At 37.1% G+C, this 19,255-nt stretch overlaps 1 protein-coding gene across 1 annotated transcript in view; it reads right to left on the minus strand.

Annotated features, from left to right (window-relative positions):
* The window catches only part of TRHDE (thyrotropin releasing hormone degrading enzyme), a 211,542-nt gene that overhangs the window by 122,348 nt on the left and 69,939 nt on the right, over positions 1–19,255 (minus strand). The window contains exons 4-5 of the mRNA XM_037390250.1: positions 7,348–7,502; positions 1,404–1,517 (exon numbers count right to left, since the gene is read on the minus strand). Coding sequence (XP_037246147.1) covers positions 1,404–1,517; positions 7,348–7,502 — 269 coding nt within the window. The remainder of the gene's footprint in view (positions 1–1,403; positions 1,518–7,347; positions 7,503–19,255) is intronic.

The following is a 19,255-nucleotide window of genomic DNA, read 5'->3' on the forward strand; positions in this document are numbered from 1 at the left end:
TGTTAAACTGATTATGTGATGAACAAATGACTGATGATTTGAAGATAAAATTCAGTGTATAAATGTTGTCATCTACAACATTTCACTGTGCTAAAATCATAAAGGACTGCCAGATTTAATCGCATTCATAATTAGAATCATTACATTGTAATTCAGGATATGTTTTTCATAAAGATGGAAGAGAATGAGTTTTAATACAGCCAAAGCCAGGTAAACCCAACAAGCCTACCTATGCAAGACAGATGTCAGTTCAGATAAAGATTTATTTTTCTTTTCATAATGCAATTATAAACCAAAATTGACATCTGAAAGAAAAAAATTAAAATACTACAAAGAATTCAAACTTCACAGGACACATACCTAAGTATACAACTATTTTTAAAAATTAGCTTTAACTCATAATTATAGCATCTTCACTTCATGACACGCAAAAGTTAATGGCATAAGAATACTCAACAAATCACCTAGAAATGGGAAAAAACTTTTCAGAAGCTAGTATGCAAGAGTTTAAGCAAAATATTGAAGCTACAACAAATCTCTATCAGGCAATCTGTATTTCTAACATATTTTGCTACATAATTAGAAGATGTGTAAACACGAAAGGGTAGCAAAGAGAAAAATTTCTCCAAAGGATAATAAAATCTATACAGCAACCCTCAACATAGTCTCACACACAATTTCCTTGTCCTGAGGTCTCATGTCGCTTCTTTTTCTTACAATACTTCTAGACTACAGCAGTTGGTATAAACTGAGACCTGACTAGGTACGATATAAGAGAAGGACTCCAAAAGAATGCCCCAGCATGGCCTTCCCAGTCTGCTCTCAGAGAGCTACAGCACTTGCACACCAGCTGACAAAGCATGTCCAGCTGGAAATCATACTGGAACCTAGATTATCAACTCATTTACCCATGTTAACTTAGTACATACTGCTAGATGGCCAAATAAAGCAGGAAGATAAAAAGAGTAAACTTAGGGAGAAGAGCACAGAATACTGTAGGAAAAAATATGCTCGGTTTTACAGTATGGTTTAGACAAAAACTTCTTTCCAATTTACCTTGTGTTTGTGGATAAAATTCAATATTTGAATATTTTCAGAAATAGTCCATGTTAAATCATAACTGCTTTAATCCATAATGTTTCTGAGCAGAGAGACAGCAGTTATTTTAATGTTGGGTTATGATAGACACGACCTTATTTCTCTTGTAATAAATTAGAGGTTACACTTTTGGAAGGCTGTCAAATTATTTCACACCTAGTGATTTTGCTTCATTGGACATCTGATACTTGCATGCATCATTTGATGTTTTTCAGCAGTCCCTGTCTGTAACAAAAGCAGGAGTATAGCAGCAGAGCAACTTTTCTGTGGAGTCTCCAAATTAACAGAATAAAAAACTGACTTACCATGTGCCACCCTGGGTAGAGGTAGTCTGTCCCAACAAATTCAAAATAGTGAGCAAAACCTTCTTTCAACCACACATCCTCCCACCAAACTGGAGTCACAAGGTCACCAAACCACTGCAAAGAAATTCCAAATTAACAACCATTGGGAAACCATGTTTGTGTACATCTCCCATTATGCAGAACATATTCTTCACAAGTTTTAATAAAAACAGTAATATATACCACCCACTGAAACTCATTAACTGTTTCTTTCATGTAATAATGAATTAAGCCTTTACAGGATGCACAAGTTACTGAAGTAAAACATTAGAAAACAACAAGCAGGAGAAAAGAAGCATTAAGGAGCGTATTCAGTTATCCAAAGCAGATGCTCCCCTAAGTTTAAGGGACTAACATACACAATGGACAGAGAAAGGCTTCTACCTTGAGTAATCTGATTGATTACATATGTATAGTGCAAATCTTGAAAAACTGGGAAGACAACTCCACACCCCAGACCTAAATTTTAGCATTTCTTTCTCCATAATGTCTGCCCACTACAATTTACAGTCCTACGGATGTTCCAGTCATTGGCTGGTTTCCTAAGGAATGCAGTTTTATACAAACATGCCACCTCTTTGTGGGCAGGATTCAGATGCCTAAAAGCAGGTAGTTGATGTCACTTAAAGGACATCTTAGGGCATCTGAGATACCACAGGCGTAGAAAATTTCATACGAGACTTACAGGAGATCTGCAGCCTTCACAAACAACAGTCAGAGGCAGAGGGTATCTAAAATGGCATCGGCCGCCTATGTCTATGCAAAGGAAACCTACCCGAGCTGACTGCCTTTCCTGCTCCCCCCAGGTCACTCTTGAATTTACCCACTGACTTCAATCTAATTTAGAAAGAAGAAAAGAGATCTCAAGGATAGTTAAATTGCTACGTGAAGATCAGCAGCTGAAAAGAGGAGAAGGACCTAATCTGAGGGCAAGGCAAGACGACAGCTATTAGATACTCTGCTCAGTAACTGCCAACAGCCAAGAACTTGTCACAGTGCAGGACACGTGGGTGTCAGAGGGATTTCAGACAGAGCTGGGATGATCACTGGAAGAATGAGGACAAAAATTCAAAGGAAATCAGGCATGATCAATTTTTCAGCCTATGGATGAAGCTGTTTAAATGATGGCCGCAGCCCTGTGCAACCAGGATCATTGTAACACCAGTGGTATGGGCAGAAACACATATGCTATTATGAAAACATATTTGACACAACCTGCAGCATCTTCTTTGCCAAACAAGTACTGAAACTTTGTTTCAATAAAATTCTCTGCCAGTTTTTTTCTTAATGTGAATAGAAATGAGATTAATTCATAATCAAGAGATTCTGAGCTTCCATGGAGTCGTAAGCTCTGAAAATACACAGAAGGGGAGCAGCAAATAAAGTATTCCAGAGGGAAAGACTCATGTCAGAGCAGAGGAGCTGCTGCTGATACGGTAACGAGAGTGGGGAACGAATGAAACTGAGTTGACCGGTAAGCGGTTGCTATCATGACAGTTGGCTTATTCGAAGGCTTTGTCTGGGACCTGAAAATGAAAGGTCTCACTTCTGTGCCTTTGTGGAGTGAGAATAGTGCCAAGGAAGGATCAATGCTGTAACGAGGACCCTTAGTGAAGCAAATATAAGGGCTCCAAAGAACAGACTACAAGAACTGAGACTACCAGACTGCCACGCAATGTTCAGTAAACGGGATTTAAACAAAAAAATAAAGTGAAACATGGCAATGAATGTCACTGATAACAACTTAAGAATTTAGAGAGAAAAGGTGAGGCTGACCAAAGTCATATTCACACACTATGCGAAACCAAACTTAATGGAGACTCAGTGATCATATTGAAGACTATAGATAAATTAGCTCAGAGAGACCAATGCAGGTCAACCCTGATCTCATGCACACTTAACTGACAACACGAAGAAACACTGGAAATGCATTCATACAGTTAATGCACTTTTCACAATCTGAAATATTAGAGTAGCATATCACAGAGGAGTATGAAAATTATAATAGAATAGGCTGATTAAATGATTTCTGATGAAAACAGACTACAGACAATAGCAGAGAGTTTATTTCTTGAATTACAAGAGAACCGCTGAACAAGTATGAAACCAGTTACAGTGGTGGTATGCTATGACTATTCAGAGAGAGTTTTCAAAAACTAAAGGTTTTAAAGCTCATAATACATCCTTTTGTAACTCAAAAGCATTAATAACAAGAATTTATTCTGTCACAAAAGAGAATTTCTTATACTCCTTTTTGAGTTTTCCAGGTTGATTTATTATTGATACAATTAAACAAATACTTTTAATTATCCTCCTAAAGGAAGAAGTGTTTTACAAGTATTAAAACAGCATGTGATACCAATATTAAAACACAGAGAATTTCCTTAACTAGTCTTGAATAGTATCAGAGATAGTTATGAATATCAGAAATAGAGCAGCTCCAGAGTCTGCAATTAATGAAGCCAAATTTTCCAGCAGAAAGGTGTTATTATCTTCCTAGGTGTTATGTGACTGAAAGGAAAACATTAACAACTTCATTTATTTAAGTAATTGTTTATTTATTTATTTATATATTTATTTGTGTCTGACTCTAGACACTATTTGCCTGGAGTGAAGATCATTACTTCTTTTTATTTTGGAAAAGAAAAATGAATTTAAATGTATTGACTACATAAATTTCTCATCTCCTTCAGGTATTATATTCAACCTGACATGCAGAAGGCACTTATTTTACAGACACACTGAAAGGACACTTTCCTATATGCCTTCTTTACAGATTATTAAAAAAACATTGATTTAGAAATTTTTAATTTTCCTTCTGCTTTGATGCCTCTTTAACTCAATCTGTCACACCAAGTTTTGTACTCAGGTGGGAAAATTATCACAAAAGATCATGGTGCATAAATTCAAATGACTCCTTCTTCAAAGGCTGTAGGTGGGACTGAGCTGTGATACACAAATAAAACTGATTACTACCTTAATAGGATTATTTTAATAAATTAGGGTAATTATTTCAAGCTACCAACTTAAGCTCCTAGAAGTATGTGTGTTTTGATCAGTATCTCATTTGTGTTTTGGGGCTTGAGAAAGAAGGTTTTATGCCAAAACACTCTTTCTTCCAATTACTAGGTTTTTAAATTAAATATAAAATGTTCTAAAAGAACAATCAAGCTGCAGTATCAAGCTCTAGCACCTACAAAATCACTAAACTAAAGCTACCCATGTTAAAGTGTCCCTCCTAAAACACGTACCTAAAATAAATATCTAGTCAAGCAACAAATCACCTGTGAAGAAATCAGGCGTAAAATTCTTTCTTACAGGCCTTTTACCTGTATTTTGACATGCACAAAATTTATTTGTCCTTCTGCAATGCTGTCTCTCCTTTTCTCTGTCCTGAACACTGTGCTCAAGCATTAATACCCAGCATGTTGGGGAATTCTGATTTTAAACAGTCATATCTATAAGTAACAACCCCAATTCTTAATATTCTTCTGATTTTTCTGATCTCGGGAACAACATTAGCAAAGCAACTGCTGTATTACTCTATCAAGGGTTTCACACAGGTCAGGTTGCTACATGCCCAGTTATGTTCTGTAAGTCTTAAAGTCATGGGTTTAAAATCAAGGGAAATAGGACAATGATTGAAACCTTAAAAAAAAATATTTTAGAAAAACGTATTTTAGGAGAGTTCCCTTTCCTTTCACCTGAGATTTTAAAGAAATCAGTAAATAGAAATCAAGACTGGAGATGTGGATTCTACTTTTGGCTGCAACAGAAGTGATCTTAGTTAATCTCTATTATTCTGTGTGTAAAAAATGAGTGAAGGGAAGGAATATTCATGTGCCACCCCAGGTTAGAAGGCAAGATGATGCACAGCAAAAGACAATGAAAAATGCAGTGAATAATTAACAATTAAACAGCAGAGGCAGGAGATGCTGGACCCAATCTGGTCTCAGTTCAATACATTTTCAGCTAAATTAGTATTGTTTAGAGTTCCTGCTCTATGCTATCCACAGCTACAGTTGCCTTGACAGGCTTCTAAGTATGTTAAGATAAAAGCAGAAAAAAATGGCTAAACAAAGACAACACTGTGATGGAGGTGCTATACAGTGTTCTGTGGCTTGTGTTTTTGGAAGGTTTCTGTCTTTAAACATTATTTACAGATGAACAAACCATGTTCTCTGTGACTCGATTCTGCATCTAAAAGGTAGAAATAATATTTCTTCCACCTGAATATTTTCTATCTTGTCTAGTTACCCAGTGAAGCAGCTGAGCAAGGACCTGATCTGCACGGCACTAAAACAGAAACAGCAGCAACATTAATGGAAGAAGATACTTCTAATTAAGCTAACAGCACTGGAAGTAATATCAACACAGACACCAAGTAAACCTTCTCATTTGCAATTTTAAGGTCACTTAAATGTAGTCATAGAGTCCTTTGTTACCCTAAAATAAATTCAGATACAGTTTTCACCTACTTCATGATCCTCTGATATTCCCACAGCAATGAAAAAAGGCTTCAGTTTCAATGAGAACCAAATAAACAAACTTGGCAAGTTACTGATGTGATAATTGCCCACATTTGAAGTATAAATTGCTTTGGAAGCAGAGGAAATTATTAAAGCCGTGCAAAGAATGACTGGGAGTAATGGAATGACTTCACAAAAAGGGAGACAAGCTGAACACTAGGAAAAAGTTATTGACCATCAGATTTAATCAAAAGGTTTTAAGGGAAGCGGTGTAACCCTGTAATCAGGAGCACTGAACCCAGCACTACAAAATGCACCACATGGAAAAAACTAATACTAACAGGAGCCAGAATTTGATGACCTAATATGTGTTTTCTACACTTGATTCCAAAGGGCCTGTAATTTTTCTAGCAGAACAGTGTGCAATTCTTATTGTACTGCACAATAAAGAGCATATAACAAAATCAGATGATCATATTGAGAACAAACCAGCAATAACTTTCAATAAGAATTTCATGTTGTAGTTGAAGACTTCATATCCCAATGCAAAACATGAATATGAACCAAACATTATTTCCAGGTTCATCTATCAGAACTCCACTACAAAAGCTCCCTCTTATATGGTACTTTTTATTTGCAGAAAGTGTTAAGAATTTGCATTGCCTTTTAAAGAATACTGTGTAAAGTCTCAGATGTAAGCCATGCTGATTACACAGTAGGATTTCATTCATTTTAACCTGAAGGCTATGATTATGCCTCTTTCGAGTGCAAGAAAGGGTTTCCTGCCCCTGCAGCACATTACTTCAATAACATTTGCATTCAACTCAGTATTATTAAACACTCGTAATGTGTTTAGTTTGAGATAAGATGGAAGAAATATAAAATAAATTGTAATATGGGTTTATTGTCAAGTTTTCTTATTGATACAAAAGTTTCTGTATACATAAAGACTCAATTTTCCACTGTTAGTGAACATAGGGCCAGTATTAAATTTAAAAACAAAATGAAAAGAAAAATAAAATGGAAGTATGTGTATATGTGACAGAAGAGGACAACTACCAAACTGATTTCCACCAAAACATTTTTTACATGAACACAGAACTCAGCATTACTCTGCTGTTCTGTAATAAATCATTTTCTACAGTTATTAACATGTTTAGTCTACATATCAACAACACACACACAAACATACAAAATATAATCATACAGAAGATAGGGAAGTCGTTCATTGCTACTAACTTTCTCTTCTACCCCCATTTTGAGTCTTCCCAGTTCCAGGGTTGCAGTGATGTGTCTTACATATCTCCATATTATTTGGGCTCTAGTTACAATGAAAGTTGCAGTTGTCTATATGCACAACAAAAAATCATTTTCAGTTTTGAAAAGGAATGCATGGTTTCTGATATTAATATCAAATATCTGAACACCTTTAATACCTGATGACATAGCTCATGTACAATGACCATCGTGACATCCAGTAGGTATGATATAGAAGAAATGCTTGGATCTAGCAGTATCCTTTGCTCCACAAAAACACTCAGTCCCCAGTTCTCCATAGCAGCGTACGGATGCTTAGGCACAGCTAACAGATCTAGAAATAGAAAAAATACATTAACTCCTTGTGGGAGCTACTATGCTGAAGAACTATTAAAAGTAAGGCCATAAATGATCGCAAAAAGCATTTTAAATAACATATATGTAAAAAACAAAACTTAATTTCAGCTCTCTTGTAATGTTATTTAGGAAACATTCATAAAATATTCATTTTTTTATCTTATGCCACTACCTATTCACACATGATTACCATGTTATTGCTGTAACACAGTACTTAATATTTCTAATTGTAGTTTTCTATACAGAATCTAGCTTATTTTTAATACTTTGTTGATTTACTTCTGGGTTTGATACTGCTTCTCATTGTTTACTATACAATAACAATGCAGTAAAACAGACTTTTACCACAAGTATTTTTTATCTTTTCATTAAAGTGACTCCTTTATGAACATCTTGCACATCAGACCATAAGGACTGACATTAAGGGTAGCACTGAAGAAATACTGTTTCATAACAACCAGAAAGATGGTGAATGGTTCAGAATCACCAGTTCTTACAAAACAAGATATCCTTCAGCGTGCAGTAGTGCTAGCATGCGTCCTCTGAGAACAGAGCTGCTGACAGTCACCTCTCAGCCCTGCAGGCTGGAACAACGGTGCTCTACACAACGTCAGGGGTGTTCAGTTTTATATTCAGCGAGTGACACAGTATTAGGAAGAAGATAGGAAGGTCCTTCATCAGGTAAAAAAAAAAAAAAAAGCAGTGGGGAATTTCTCTCAGTGGAATGAGGTTGAACAAGGCAATATTACAATGTCTACCCATGTGTTAGAAAAATCTTACTGCAGAAGATTGAGAAGAAACTAAAATTGACTATTTTATATTGACTGGAAAGAAATTTAAAATTACAGTAAATTGACACAGGCAATAAATCAAAACACAACCTGGCAAAACCATCTGAAAGAGCCCAGAAACAACATGTATGCGTACCAGAAGCCCAGTATAACCTGTGTACAAATCAGCCAGAATTTTGGAAGCTACACTGTCACATCAGCATGGTGCTCCCTCCAGTCAAACTAATTAGCCTGGCTTCTTAATTAATTAGCCTGGCTGCCACACTCCTCTCATTTGGCTGTATTACTTCTGGTTCCAAAGGTAGTTCATTCACAGTTAACACAAGTATCTCTCAGTGGTACTGCGCTGGGTGGGATAAAAGGTCTCTGGGTTGACTTCCTAACCTGAAGAAAAAATTCTGACCTGCTTATTCTAAATAACACTCTAAATTATATCACAGCACTGACACATCTCCCAGGTTTGTCTGTCTTGGCTTGCTGATACATGTGGTGGAATTGGCTTGGAGAACAACCTGACAGCAGGAGCTTTACTTCAGGATTCACAGGAAGTTGCCACTGAAATACCAGGAATGGAAAAATTGGGTATTTTCCAGCACTCCCAAAAAGGGCCTGCTCCAAGAAGCAGAAAAATATCAGCCTTCTAGTGGAAGCATAGAGAGAGTCTAGCAACTACTTCCAAACAAAAGCAAATTGAAAATATCCAAATTGCAAACAGAGACATACTACAAATGGTAAAGAATAAATATTTTATATAAAAGCAGACACTAGAACAAGAGCCTAATTAAAGAAAATACAGTAAAAATCTGAAACATGGTGTTCAAGGTTAGACATGCTAGTAACTTCAAAATAACTTGCTGTACTTATTTTTTAGAATAACTGCAATTTTTTATAAATCACATGCAAAATGAAAAACTCCTGTCCGCTACACAAAGAAGGGGTAAGGACGGAAAAAAAAAAAAGACACAAAGTCTACTGGGTGAAATCACTGAAATTAATAGCAAATCTTCTTTAACATTAAACAGGCTCTCTCCCATTCCCAACTCTGTAAAGAAAGCTGTAACTCCTCCTACAGTGATGAAACTTTCCTCCAAAAGGCATCTTCAGAAGAATGCAGAAATACCCTCTTCTTACTTACACTAACTAAATTTTCAGCAACTCCCCTCAAATAAGCAAGGCAACACTGAAATCCAACTAGCATGAAAGTAAAACCAGTTCCCTACTTTTAACTGGTCCTTTTGTTTCCTTTCTGTCCTTTGGGTTCATTTGTGGCTTTTGGTCTTTCTTCCCAGTCATAAAAGACAGATTTTTGTCAATGTCAGCCAGTTATAAACTGGAACAACTCAGTGGAACTGCGAAACTAGGGTGAGGTCCTATAGTAAACACCTTTACAGGCTAATTATAGACTGTCTTTGACTATTTGTGTCATTGGTATCGGTGCTGGTTTAGACTGATACTTTATAGCACTGACATACCAATAAAACCTTCCAATCTGATGGACGGCTAACTGCCTTGCAGGTAGACAACTGCAAAGGGATATTCTAAATCACTCTAATCCAACACAGCCCTGTTGCTCTGCAAGGCTGGAAACTCCTCTCATGCATCAGCTAATGCTTAAAGGGCTTTTCTGAACAGACAAAACAAAACGTCATAGATAACCCTGCTGGTTTCCAGAATGCTAATCCTTGCAGGTGACATGAGCATACCAATAGCTCCGAACGAATCAAGAAGCATACTACAACATAGAGACACACTCCCACCTTTTCCTATTGCACAGTCTGATGCACTGCACTTTAATACCAAAGAAGAGACTTTCTTAATCTCCAGCGACTGACAGAACAGACTCTGAACATATTCATTATCACAAAATGAGAAATCTTTTGCTTCTCATTGTCTCTGTCTAAACTCGGAATGACCACTTCCTGGTGTTAATTTAGAAATTAAATTCTTCAGCAGTTGGTCTTGATTGCTCCACTATCTTTAAATAAAATTCCAAACATGCCTAGTTTTGTGGTAAAAGACACAATGATCTATATCTTTCTCCAGGGAGTCATAAATGTTTGATTCCAGAGGGACAATGTTTGATGTTCAAGTCTCAACATGACAATTTATATTTCCCCACTTTTATCATGCCATTAGAGCACTGAGGAAGGTATCCTGTGCTCCTGGAGGTGACATCTGTTAAGGTTTTACTGTAATTTATAAGGAGCAAAGTACAAAAGGAGGGGTGATGATGCACATTTTGATAGAAATACCATTCACACATATTACTGTTCAAAGTGTTCTGCACTAACTGCAAAACATGAACTACTGAATATATAACAGCTTGTGTGCATGCTGCATCCAGTTACTTTGCACACTATTTAATTAAATTCTTTGTAAAGCACTTGTGAATGTTTGATTACGTGGATATTGCTGGGGAAATAGAAATGCATGTTATTGCTTGCAGACAATAATATCCTCATATATCATAAAACTGTTACTTGAGATTTCCTGATACAGCAGTGCAGAGAGTTCTGTGTACTGCTGGAATAATAGAGGGTTTCCACCTCTTGGCCTTCACAGAGACTAAATTCATGACCAAGAAGTAAAAACTATACAGCTAAAATAAAATTGCCAGAAAAGCCATCAGGACAAAAACGTGTTGGAACTTCACACTAACTTACTACACTGGTACAATTACTCGAATACAAGCAGAGCATTTGGACCTTTTTTTAATCTATTTCTGTACGAATCTCATGAAAAACGTTTCAAGTTACAAAAACTGTACATAGCTCAACAGCTTCTTTTATTTCCAAACGTTTAATTAAGGCATCACAATTATGTGAGCTTACATCAAAATATAATTGTCTGACATTATTTAGCAAGTATCATCATAGCGCAGAATAGAAATCAGCAATTTAACACCTAAGCTGGTCACAAAGCAAATCAACATTTGATGTTTTTTTAACTTTATCCCACCTTTATCCCACAGAACTTGGTATCTGCTCAATTCAAACAAATGATTTTTTTTTCTTTCCCCCCACTCAGTTACGGTATTTTCTAGGCACCCTTAAAAACCACTGAATTCCCCAAACCATGCAACTGGGAACATTACTCTTGCGTTAAGAGAGGGGTCAGAACTGAATAGGATCAAACGCAAAACAAGATACAACTCTCCCATGCAGAGTATCCTGAATCTGGGGGTCCTCCCCCCCTTTATCATCCTACTCTTTCACAAATATCTAAGCACCTTTTCTACCACTGTGATTCCACTGGTATAACAGACACACATCCTTACTATACATGTAAATATGACTGTATGGATAAACACAGAAAGACAGATGGACATCCGCATGCATTAACACATTTACTAGCATTTACTAATACTACGTACTGCAGTTTTATTTGGTTTAGCTGCTGGTTGAAATGCAACCGAGGGCTAGATCCTGCAGAACATATGGCTATTAAATTTCTAATGCTCAAGATGAAAGATAAAAAGCACCGCCTGGGGGGGATATGGGGGGAGTAGGGGGCTGGGGAAGAGTACCTACCTAAATGTGTAAACAATTTCTGCAAATTTTCTGTTATCATACATGATAAGTCACCCAAATAAATCTGCATCCTGACACACTGCAACTTGTGAATGAGAACACACAGTGAGAAACAAGAATTTTCTATCAAGCATTTTAGACACACATTTTCCTTAATAAAATGAGGAGGCACACAGCAATAAACTGTTCACTCCATTGTCCCTTAAAATCCCTGGTTTCATTACAAAAGTGGCACTACGAAAATAATTTGAATTTACCTGTGTGCTTCTGACAATATTATTTCCATTCATTTCTTCACAGAGGGTTTCTTCAAGGTTTCAGATGTAGATTTTTGCTACCAGGTATATCACTTTTTTGACAATTTCAATAAATTAAGAGAAAGCGTGGACTAACATCAGTTTATTTTATTCTTGACAAATGAAAACCCAAAGTATGGTTTTGCTTTTTCCTAATGCTGTACAATGCAATGAATAGCTTTATTAAATCTCTTTAAAGGTCGTGTGCAATTTCCTAAATGAATGTTGTTGTACAAAAAAAAGAACTATTTACTAAAAGGGTTTATATTTCTGCCACTCAAATTCCTTAATCAAAGCCATTTCTTTTACTAAGTAGAAGGTGCTTTTCAGTAACAGAATACCATTTAATGATTTATGCAGATTTCAAGGAACAAAGCAACTACAAAAAGTGACAGCTCTGGTTCAAAACCATTAATCAAACAGTAGTTATTATAAAAAAAAATAAATCTGTATTTTCTGCTAACATATTTATAAGAAATATCTAAACTGGCTACTGAAAAACTTTCTTTTCTGCACTGTGTGCTTAGCATGTGGCAGAGAAGTTTACGCTGGAAACCAAGTTTTCCTTGTATATATTTCATCCCCTTAAAGAATTATTTGGGAAGGAAAAAAACCCCAAAACCCAAGCATCCCAGGACCTGGTGAAAGCTCTCTGAAGCCAACAGAGAGGTCCCCAACTGACTGCAACAGCAGAACAAAACACAACTAATAGATTTGAATGCTCACTTTGAAATGCCTGATTTTCAGAAAATACTGAGTGCACGTTTCCTGAAAATTAAACTATTTCACTATCTCACTTTTGGCACTTAGGACCTAGCTACTATAAATTAGCTGTCTTTTAGCTATTATTTTTATTTAAAATTAATAGTATTTATTTAAGCTTAATAGTATTCTTCTGTCTTCTCTCACTAGATGCAAAGTATTCAAATACACAAAAGTCACAAAAACCTGGATGACAGCCCCATGGGAAATCTTCAGCTAGCAGTTATGTTTATCCAAACGGTTATTCTGGCACACATCAGTTGTTATCTCTGGGACTACACCACCAATACCCTTCTGTGAGCATGACACTTACTAACCCACACGGACGTTATCCTGCAGAGTTAATGCAAAGGTCTAAAACTGTTTGCCATTATTTCAGTCAAATCAAATGGCTTGTTGCAGACCCTGAGGAGAAATCACTGACACACAGCAGTTTATTGCTGGGGTTTTTATTGCTTCTTATTGCTGTACAAAGTATTACTTAACATTAACTGACATAAACAATGGATGGATTTCCAGAGTGTTTGATACAAATAGCAGATGTTTAATGCAATGTGAATACTAAAGAATCCAAGAGGGAAGAAAAAAAATAAATGTGGGAGAGAAAGCTGGGGAGCATAAGGGGGGAGAACAAGCAGTAATATAGAAAGAAAAATTTTGCAATTTTTTCAAGCAACTGAGCCTTGACAGTGGGTGATGGCTAGTTTTCAGTTTAATAAAATAAAATAGAAACCAGTTGATTTTATTTGACATGCATATTATGAAATTGCTTTCAATTTTCATAACCCAAATCTACAGATCACTTCTTTGTCATTTCAAAGTATATCAAATGATTCAATGTTAAAATGAAAAATGAATGCAATCGCCCATTGAGGCTAGATTATGTATCACCTGGGTTGTATCAGTCTCTACATGAACAATGCCTTCCTTTTAAGTAATACCTGGTCAGATCATTAGTAATTGCTGTACAGTAACAAACAGGGCAGGGGAAAAAAAAAAAATCTTTCACAAGGTTTCTTTAGAAACATAAACCTTTTTTCCCATCCCTCAATCTAATGTGGGTATTCTAGTCTCAGACATACATTAGAACATAGAGTTACACACTTAGTTAGCATAACATAGTTAGAACAAACCAGCAGAGAGTGAAATTCAGGTTTCTGTTACTCTAAGCTACAGGGGTAGTACTGTATGTGCATCCCTTACAGTATATACACAACACATGAACAGAGAAAATGTATCCCAACTCTCAACACCAAAAGATCTAGAGAGAAGAAAAAACAAGAAAGACTTTTGTTGCCTTCATAAATACTGTCTCCAATATATATAAGAGCATTGACATGATGGAAAATTGCCAACAGCCATTTTCCTACCACCACAGTTAATAGAGCATGAGGATTCTACAGCTGAAGACAACACACCACTGATTACCGAGCGCTTCCAGTATGAATACTGCTGCAAAGAAAACGATCAAGTGCCACTGCCATACTCCTTCCCTTCACTGCAAAGCTGAGGTGCAGGTACGCAGAAAGCTCCAGAAATCAATACTACTTAAGGATTATAATGAGGTAAATAATTCTTTTCATCTGGTACACAGAACACTGATTTGCATCACAGTAATAAAGATATGAATGTTTCCATTAGCACAACACTCCATATACCCAGATTTACCTCTTTTATGTTTGCTTTAAAGTGAGATCGTATTCACAGGCGACGGGCACAGTTAAGCAGAAGAAGTAGAAATAGTAATTTTGGGAAAACAGGCAGGTATTTCACATTACCATTGTCTCAAAAATATGTATCACAGTGTTCCAGTTGGAGATAAAATTACAATATAACTAGTCATATGTGCTCCATCTGAAGTCAATGTTTTTGTGCGGACTGTATCTATTTATCTTCTCCTAGATGCACTGTCCTGGATAGCTCCTGAGATACTGTTTTTAGGTCTTGCTGTTTATACTAAGCCCTAAAATAAAGTTTATACCACATTCTTATGCAAATTCTTTAAATAATATTACATCAGGATAATTTTTTACTATCTTAATAGTAAAAATAGTAATCTATTCATTATTTTATACACCAAGAACCAGTATCTTTCTGTGACATAATACAAAAAAACCCCACAATCCTGAATTCTAGAGAAACACGGATAACAGAGGACTCACTCTGTTGTCTTGTCACAGAGTCTGTATTGACCCTTACACAAGGCTCACAGGAACACTCCAATGGATCAGTGGGACCAAAAAGTTAAAGCTGAACTTCTTAGTCCATTTAGACATCCCGGAGAGATTTAACCAAGAGAATTTACACCTTCATTCTGTTCCAGGTCAGCACAGGCACAGGCTGCCAGCAATGTGCTGTACAGTTACCCATCACAGGTTAAAAATCACAGTTAAAAAGCAGGCTTGCAAGATTGTGACCGAAAAAAGTTATCCTTCCCTACACAGTTACCCCAAATCTCCCACAATAAGATGCAGCACCAGGGCCTGAACTTCTAAGGAAGCTTTGCTTTCCTGGCACAGGAAAGCTGAGCTACAGATTCTACTCAGCCCACGTCCTGGTACGCAGAGACAAGCAGTAGTATGTCTCTGAATAAAGTCTTTTTTAAGCATCTTGGGCCAAGAGTTACTCCTAAACCCCACATGCTTATCAGCAGGGGGTGGGGGAAGGAATTAAAATAAACAAACAGGATGGAAAAGTAGAGCAGTTGAAACCTCCACCAGAGCCGAAAATCTCTCTAAGCATGGAAAACAATGGGAAAAGATGGAAATGGTGCTTCATTCTGCATCTGGAAGCAATAGGTACTAGTAAAAAGAAAGAAAATAATTAGAAAGTATCCTTATTCCTGACAGTTGTGGTTTCAGACATATTTGAAGTGTTTACTAGTTTCAATTAACTCGGAGAGTGGAACCCAAATGTGAAAGTGTGATACAGAAATGGAAGAATACTGCAAACCATGTAAAAACAAAGCTCTAGAAAGAAATGCTTTTAATCTGAAATTACAAAATAAAAGTGACACACTAAAGAAAGGCGGGTGACTGACACAAACTGAACTGTACTATTGAAGTTTGGCAAGGAGCTAACAAGAGCTGAGAACAGAAGAGGCTGTGACAGACCTGGGACAAGTACCTCAACAACAGACTACTGGGAGACACAGAAAGAAGGAAAAGCAGAGCCTGACAAACAATAGGAGTCATCCCGTCCAGAACAAAGTTTATAGAGATCAGTCAGATCTCTGACACGGTGAGTAAGATTGATAATCCAATATCCCACCAGAAAAGAAACCCGACAGAAAATCATGCAGAGCTCTGAGAACACGCAGAGCTGCACACACGATGACAGCCTGGACAAGTGACAGTCCTCTTCACTGTTGTGGAAGAAATACTGGAAAAGTGATGGATTAAATCTCTTCCCTCCGCTGACGGAGTGACTATACTTGACAAGGGGGCTGATGACAGCAACACCAACTCCTATTAGTATTTCCTGGGTACCTTTACAATACACAAATGCCCTAGGGTATGGTACTGCTCCCCTGTTGTATGAAATATGCTTTGTTTGTTCCCTTAAATCACATTTAAGCCAAATTAAGGTCAAAAATCAGAAACATATTTTATCAGTAACTTTCAAAACAGACATACGTTGTAACAAATGCTTATGAAATTTACCACCAAATAGACAAAATCTATGCTTAACGTATTTACACTGATCCATACTCACATCCATATTCAGCTGCCACTGACAAGCAGGCAATCACAACTCCAGTCCTTGTGCACACCTTGTTTCATGTTTTCCTTATCATCAAAAAATTAATCAGAAGTTCTGGTCTGAGAATACATCTGCAAGAGATGAACTTCCCACAGAACACTTTCAGGTGCACTCCTCCACTCCCTCTTAGATCTTCATATTCCTGCATGTCCCTTGGTTAAACCACAACAGCCTTTTACCAATCTCACCCTTGAAATGTTCCTGCGATCTAAACAGACTTGATCTTTCATCCTGACTCATTTTGTTTCCCCCATCTTCAAGACACGGTCTGTCCATTTTTCTTAATAGTGCTTGTTCACTTCCTTAGATATGCAAATATCTGTTTGTTGGACTAGAAATTATCTTCCATACTAAACTGGCTGGTAAGCAGCTTCTTACTTCAATGACTTCAATGAGGGGATAAAAACATTTCCCCCTCCCTTTGGTAATTCATTTGCATTTTTCAATGTCTAATGTGACCTCCACTGGAGCTTACATTCTGTATCAATCTCTACCTGCATTATACAAAGACCTAAATAGAATAAAATGTATGCAGCTCATTACTGACTGCTAACTGAGACCAGTAATGCTAACACACCAGTAATGAACCACTTTGGGATAGCAGAGGGCTTGCAGTGACTGATCGATCCCCATTGCAGCCTCACCGCTCTTGAAGCCAGAGAGCAGAGTAAGACAACTGCAGGATATAACAAATAAGGAAACATAAAGAAGGTACGTCTTCCCTTGCTTTTGCACAAGGCAGAACTCATGCAAAATTGGAACTTTTTTTTTTAATTGCCTACAAGGGGAGATGTTTCGTGAGACCATGGATGTCAAATATTTCTGGTTTAGATGAATACACAAAACTCTAGCAGATGCCATTTGAAAAGGTTATGCATTCATCTTGTGATGGCACAGGCAGAGTATCCAGTTTTACACAGTAGCACTTGATAAGGGAAAAAACCAGGAAGGGAGAGTGGCAAGAGGCTTTGGTCATCTTTGAAAAAAATTTTTAAAATGCCAAAAACTTAAAAAAAGGCATAAAGGGCATACAACAGAAGTACTGTACTTGATCTCGGGTTTTCTTAGAAAAAAGTTGTCTCCCCTTTTTTCCAGAAGATACAACTGAGATTTTTTTGTGTGTGCTACAAATGTATGAATCCTAATTCAAATCTTTGTAGTTTCAGCAAATGAGACAAATGCTCTGGATTAATGGACTGATAGTCAGGGAACAAAATCCAGAGCTATGCTGTCTATACCAACAACAAAAAGGTTGTTATCAGAGAAAATATGGCCTGAGACTGCCAGAGAACTGAAGCCTTTCAGAAAGTAATCAACGCTTTTAGGATAGGATAGCCGAGGCAACATATTGCTGTGACTCCAGACGCTTATTTACTGAGGACAAAGAGGCACACTTTCTACAGTTCCCTAAAAGAATGAAGAAATAAGAAATTTGGTGATCAAAAAAACTAAGCAATCAATCCCAAGACACCACAATGAATTAACTATCTCCACACCGGCAAAATACCAGTATTTTATAGTAAAGTTATTAATTTGAGCAGATCAGAGATTAACAGCACACTTTTCCTAAACTTGGTTCATGCGTATGGTTAAAAAATTGCTAAGTGATTGGTGAATTTATAATACCCCTGTTATGTTATTATTGAAGAAAAACCAGACAGTGAGAATTTTAGTTGTAAGTGGTTCTGCTTCCCAGACAAAATTATTATAAGTAGGACTCGGGCTAAGTCCATGTTCTGGTCAGAAGAGGAAGATCCAGGCACATCTGTGCAGACAGGCCATCCTGAATTTTACATGATGCACATACCAGATGCTTCTACATTTAAACCTATAGGCAAGATACTGTTTCTGAGGCATTATTGGTGAATGAATGCTGGAGGCTATGTGCCTCCCAGCTGAAAGCTACGGATACAGCCAAGGTCTCTGTTCTTCACTCTTACCCTATGCTCCTTATCAACCTCATTTTACCAGGGCTAAGACCTTATCCACAGGAACTCTACCCCATGCTAGAGACCTCACTGCAAGCTGTCGCTGTAGTCTGTGAGCACGCTCCTTCTCTCATGACCTCTCTCTTCTACCACAGTCCCCCAGCCCCCATTCCCATTTGGGGAACTGACTCCAGGCGCATGAAGACAGTATTGCTCAGCTCATGACAAAGAAACAGGCTTGGAGGGAGGTCAAGCCAGGCAGGATAAAAAAGACCCAGGTGCAAGACTATTATAACAAATAAAGCAATAGCATCAACATCTATATCTATAGGGTATGAATTAAGCCAGTTTCTTCAGTCAGTGTCTTTTGACTTCTGAACTAATAAAACTCACCCCCTCAAATTTAGTTCTTCAACATAAATTGAAAAACAGGAGTCAGTTTTTCTGGTATTTCAACTCTGTGTTGAATGAGCCATGAAACTAAACAGACTAAATCAACGTAAATAAAACTTTATTCTTCTAATAGCACAAGAAACTAAAACTACCCAAAACTGATGCAACACTTCAACATTCTTTTTTCATGGGGTTTAGAAAACTACCTTGCCAAATCTAGCAGTGTGTCATTTTTCAAGAGTTCGGCAGAACAGGAAACTATTTGAAT

This window comes from Falco rusticolus, chromosome 5 (assembly GCF_015220075.1).
Source record: "Falco rusticolus isolate bFalRus1 chromosome 5, bFalRus1.pri, whole genome shotgun sequence".
NCBI classification, from domain to species: Eukaryota; Metazoa; Chordata; class Aves; order Falconiformes; family Falconidae; genus Falco; species Falco rusticolus.